The sequence below is a fragment of the Xyrauchen texanus genome, chromosome 20, assembly GCF_025860055.1.
Source record: "Xyrauchen texanus isolate HMW12.3.18 chromosome 20, RBS_HiC_50CHRs, whole genome shotgun sequence".
Classification (NCBI taxonomy): Eukaryota; Metazoa; Chordata; class Actinopteri; order Cypriniformes; family Catostomidae; genus Xyrauchen; species Xyrauchen texanus.
In genome coordinates, this window is record NC_068295.1 from 7051017 (window position 1) to 7057016 (window position 6000).

At 33.6% G+C, this 6000-nt stretch overlaps 1 protein-coding gene across 1 annotated transcript in view; it reads right to left on the bottom strand.

Moving 5' to 3' along the window:
* LOC127660306 (cadherin-23-like) overlaps positions 1 to 3640 on the bottom strand; it is a 227864-nt gene extending 224224 nt beyond the window's left edge. The window contains exons 1-2 of the mRNA XM_052150444.1: positions 3622 to 3640; positions 2883 to 2957 (exon numbers count right to left, since the gene is read on the bottom strand). Of these exons, the coding sequence (XP_052006404.1) occupies positions 2883 to 2957; positions 3622 to 3640 (94 nt within the window). The remainder of the gene's footprint in view (positions 1 to 2882; positions 2958 to 3621) is intronic.
* Between the last annotated feature and the right edge of the window lie 2360 nt (positions 3641 to 6000).

The window sequence follows — 6000 nt, forward strand, 5'->3', positions numbered from 1 at the left end:
AAAATGCTGAAATAAATACAGGCACACAGACTTAAAGACAGAGACTGTTAGAGCAAAGAGCTGCTTGAAACTAAGCACAAACACAGAGTTAAATCTATGAAGATTATACAACAACACATCAGATAAATGTATCCTAATTGTGCTGCAATCGTGTACTTAAATTTAAGTTTTAAAATGCTGAAAAATGTTCTGCTGATCTCCGTGAAGGCGCTGTCATATCTCTTCAAACGAATACATCACAGAATATGGCATGTCACAATCGGTCAAAAACATGTGATCGCCAAAGAGCATTTGACATCACTGCCGTAAAACCTGCGTCTTAACACTTCTTGACGGGGCAATTGTTACATTTTTAAATCAATGCAAGTGTTGACAGTTACGCTAAGGTGAAATGAAACAAACCATTTTAAATTTGGGTATATTCCTCACAATTAACTATCTGAGGACTTAAGCTATAGCACACAAATAAAATGTATTACTTTTATGATTGTTTTTATTGTGCTATTGTGGTTCATTTTATGTTTTGATTCGAAATTAAATGCTTAGTGAATGATTAAACAATTACAGAATTGTAAGTCATTTAAACGTTATAAAGTTTAGTCTTGGTTAAAGTGATATAACCATTTGAAATGAGTTGAAAACGGCACCAGAAATCACAAAGAACAGAATTAAACCGTTATAATGTCAAATAAAGAAAATGTGTTAAATAAATGTGATGGAATTGAGCATTTTATTAATAAAATTAACAGATTAATTCTACGGATTCAATATTTGATTGTGCGTTTCTGTGTCAATGAAAACGTAAGTAAATGTGCATTTACTAGAACCACACTTTACGCAAGAATACATATGAATTTTCATGAGATCATGTTGTGTAATATCAAAGCTGGCAGTGGATTTGCTAGCTGACACTTTACTGCTCTTAAGGAAAGTGTTTAAAAGTCTATAGATATTTCAATTAAAAAGTTTTATTCCAAAATAAATCAATAGTTATTTGGACAATGTTTAAAATAATAATAGTACTCCTGAACTAATTAAAACTATATATTTTTTTATAGAAATGGGACTGTTATCATTTCTGGTAACAATGCATCTGTTTGCCAATACATCAAAAACACTTATAAAATGAATCAAAATAAACAACTGGCTGGAGGAGTGCACTACTACAGTGTGTACATCAATTAGGAAAGCTAAGAATGGGAAAATTCATACCAGATGTTCATGTTTCAGCTGGGGTCTCTGAGAACCCCCAAAAAACAAGAGTTAATAATTCTAATAAATAATTTATAATTAACATTTCTTCAATTAATAATGATATTCTGTGTTCCTGTGCAAACTATGTTTACTACATTTAATGCTGGATCTCCTGTATAACGTATCAAATGCACAAAAAGTGTAGCTTTGCAAGCTTACAATATATAAAGTCAATGTATTTGAGTGTTATGAAAAGCCAAGGAGACAGAAACAATGTAAGTGACACTCTCCAAAAAAATTATTCTAGATAGAATAGTGTCTTGGACAGATAACTGGTCTTTATGAGGGAGGGAAGTTGTTTTATAGGCCCAAAACACAACAACGGTGCTTCATTCTAGCAATTATACAGAAATTCTAAATAAGCATTTTATTATTCAGTTCATAACAACTGAGAGGATAAAAACTGAAGCTAATAACAAACAGTTGGTCAAACTGGAAACCGAGGGTCAGAAAAAAGTGCAAAAAGCAGCTTATGATAACAAGAGGTCACAGGGTTAAATAAACATGCATGTTCTTTGACCTAGAGACTGGAAAAGGGGAAACAGGGATTTAAGACAGGAAGAGAATGAATAAGGGATAAAGATGGGAAGTTTATTACAGTGAGGATGAACTGACTTATACTGTTTGCACAAACACACATTAATACATAAACACATAAACATTTGACTGGCCACATCTTACAGCACTTTATAAAATGCATATTATATGAAAGCCAAACATCCATGTGGACAGGGTTGGGGAGTAACGGAATACATGTAACTGGAATACGTATTTAAATGACAAAATATAAGTAACTGCATTCCACTACAGTTACAATTTAAATCATTGGTAATTAGAATACAGATACATTCAAAAGTATTTAATTACTGAAGAGATTACTTTGCATTTTATTATAATTTGTTTCATTTATTATTTAGTCCTTTCAGATGGAAAACATTTATACATATAAATGATGCGATCCAAAGTGCATTTGAACAGCGCTGAAACACTTTCTTATGATGTGTTACATTCATACGAGCAGACAGAGAAGTAAGTTTGAAGTAAGTTTGGAGCACAAGAAATAGAAATAAACCTTGTATTAATTGTCAGTTTTACGCTAAGCTAAAATGCTATTTCTAGCTATTTTAGATTTACATGTTACCAGAAACAATCTTATTTTGTTTGCAAGAAAATTCACGTTGGATCATACATTTTTTTTTCTAGTAAAACTTTTGATATTAGAGCAAAAAACTTATTCTTGATAATAATTTTTGTATTGTTTTCCTGTAAAAATATCTAAACAATCCTTAAAACAATATAAATTTGATTAATCTTGTTTTAAAAACAACACTGCATAAGATATTTAGGTTTTTCAGAGAATGTATTTTTAACATGTGTATTTTGTCTTACTGTACTGGCAGTTTTTATAGTCAAAACAAGTGAAATCTACCAGTGCTGAAGAAGTAATCCAAAATATTTAGAATACGTTACTGACCTTGAGTAATCTAACAGAATACGTTACAAATTACATTTTACAGCATGTAATATGTAGTGGAACACGTTTCCAAAGTAACACTCCCAAGCCTGTGTGTGGTTACAACATATAGTAAAAATCTCTATGAATTCAGATGTAGGGCAGTGACACTCACCCACTGGTGTATCCTCATAGATGAGCAGGTATGACTGGAAGAAGTAATTCTGGAAACGGGGAGGCTGATTAGAGGCTGGAGAAGAGAAAGAGAGAGACACAGGTCTTAATAGAAGAACACACACAGCAGCAGCAGCGACATAAGACAGCAAATAGAAGATGACATCGATCAACACATCAAACGAACACTCTCTGAGCCTTCTCCAATCAATACCAGGGCCAAGTATGTGTGTCTATGTCTGGGTGGGTAAAAGCATGTGGATGTGTGATTTAAAAGTGACATCCAGCCACTCCAACACTCTTAAAAATAAAGATTATTCAATGGTTCCTTGCAGCACCTGCAGCAAAACAAAAGGTACTTTTTATAAAGATTTTTTATTTATTTGTTTATTTTGCTGCATAAAGGTTGTTGTTTTATTTATTTTGTTCAACATTAATAAAGTTCTAAATGTTACATTACAGTCAGGCCAGGTTGGAATCTGTCAACTCCACATTGGCAGCGATTTTGGAGGAAAATCAGTGTTAAGAATTCTGATTGTTTTCTAAAGAACTAGAGTATAGAAAGTCCTTTGTGACACATAAAAAAGATTCTTCAATTATATCAGGCTGTAAAACCCTTTTGCTTCTAATTGAAACCATTTTTTTGAAGGGTACACACTCACTGAGAACTTTATTAGGAACACCTGTAAACCTTCTTCTTCATCCGATTATCTAATCAGCCAATCAAGTCGCAGCAGTACAGAGCATAAAATCATGCATATACGGGTCAGGAGCTTCAGTTAATGTTCACATCAACCATCAGAATGGGGGGAAAAAAATGTATCTCAGTGATTTGAAATGTGGCATGATTGTTGGTGCCAGACGGATCTCCTTCACACACAACAGTCAGTTGTTGTGTGAGGCAGATGGGCTACAAAAGCTGAAGACAACATCGGGCACTTTATTAAGACCATAGTGTTTGTTCAAGTAAAGCATTTACAATGGAAGTGAATGGGGCCAATCTATAAACATAAAACAAATATATTTTTAAAAGTATAGTCACAAGACTAGAGTTGTCAAGGTACCAAAATGTTAGCAGTCGGTACTGAAACCAGTGAAATTTCACGGTTCTCGATACCAATTGCTAATATGATAATGTTCTATTGAACACACCCCATAAGCCTATTTAAAATGACATTTTATTGTAAATTATAAATTAAAAGATATGCATGTCAGAGGTGGGTAGTAATGTGCTACATTTACACTGTTACATTTACTTGAGTAACTTCTTGGAAAAAAATTACTTTAATGAGAATATTTAAAGGTGGGTACTTTTCACTCTTACTCAAGTTAATTTCTAATGAAACTTTTACTTTGTTACAATGAGCGACGTTCCTGTAGTTACATTACTGGTTTTAATTTAATAAGTGTAAATATAAGCTCTGTCACTGGAGTCGAGTCCACCACTGCAGCAGCAGCAAGTGCACCAAATAAACACTTTCTTCGCTCCACACCATGAAAAAGAATAGTTTTGTCATGCAGTGCCTTCATTTTACACCAAGAGAAGTGGATACGTCAAGATTTAAATTGCAGCATGTTAAGTTTTAGCAATTATGATAATGTGGGCTTGTCTGTGTCATTGTCATTTTCAGGGTGATTCTGCAACTATGGGCTCTTATGACCTCAGTTTATAATTATAAATTTTTATATAATAGTTGTAATATATCAGTTCCTAAATCGTTGTAAACATCTGCATTAGGTGTAAATGTCTTATGCTTTGAGGATTGTGTGCTTGACTTCTGGTGTACGAGCTGTCTGCGCATGCACAGCATTTCTGCATTTGACAGATGTGCCACGTTTTTCTCCTGGACAACAGAGCTCTGAGTAAGCCTAAATAAAGCTCTAAATAAGCCTATCACGCTTTCAAAAACAGAGATACGGTGCAGTTTATCCTTAGTGTACAGAACTAATTATCTAAATTCTTTCAACATTGAGTGTACTGTTACTTCACTGAACTAAGAATCCAATCAGGACTTTTGAAATAGCAACAGTATATTCGGCATTGCTTATAATTGTGCCTGTGAGACATTGTTCACTTTTTTCACCATAATAATTACTAGAAACTGGTTTCCGAACTTCTCTTCTAATTGGCAGGTTCATCCAGATTTGAAATGCATCCTTAAAGTGATAGTTCAACCATAAATTAACGCTCTGTCATAATTCCCCACAATAATTCCCGGACGTATTCCTCCATTTAGTTTTATGTGGAAGCAACTAGTTACTCACTACTTGAGTATTAATAACAACATTTAATTGGATACTTTCTTAATCTTACTCAAGCAGTTTTTTACATTAATACCTTTACTTCTACTTGAGTAAAAAAAGTAACTGTACTTTTACTTGAGTAAATATATTGGTTACTCTACCCACCTCTGATGCATGTTTCCTTCAACACTTTTTTGTTTTTAAGCAGGTCCCTATTGAAATGTTTTTCCCCACAAAACCCTCTCCCCTTTTTCCAGAATTCCATATTTTAAAGTTTAATTTGATCTCATTATCAAATAGTGTCTAATCAAAAAATCTTCCTTACACTTTAAAAAACTTTTAACAAGTAAAAAACAGAACAACTACTTATCAACATACCATTACATTTTTCAACAAACTTTCATTCAGTACAAAAGCACTGTTGCTTGTCAGGGGCGGAGCCAGGAGTTTTTCAAAGGGTGGCCAGGTATGGGCAAGCGATCAGTCTGTGGTGGCACAGAAATGTTCGGGCACCATTTTTATATCGTCGGACTGTTGGGGGTGGGGGGGGATAATTTGTACAGAGATAATTTCACCTCTAAAGAACTAAATTGTGCCAAAATATTACTAAAACAGCAATTGCGAGTGGGGTGGCCAATGGGGTGGCCAGGCTTCGGTCCATGGTAGCCACGGCCACCCCTGGAAACCGCCTAGCTCCGCCACTGTTGCTTGTAATATAATGCTTAATTTGTATTATTCTTAAAATCATTATTCATTAATAATTGTTTAATATTATTATTATTATTATTATTATTATTATTTATCCAATGAGGATTACATTTTACTATACAGTTATAATATATTTATGTTGCAATTTCTTCAATTTCAGGCTTTTA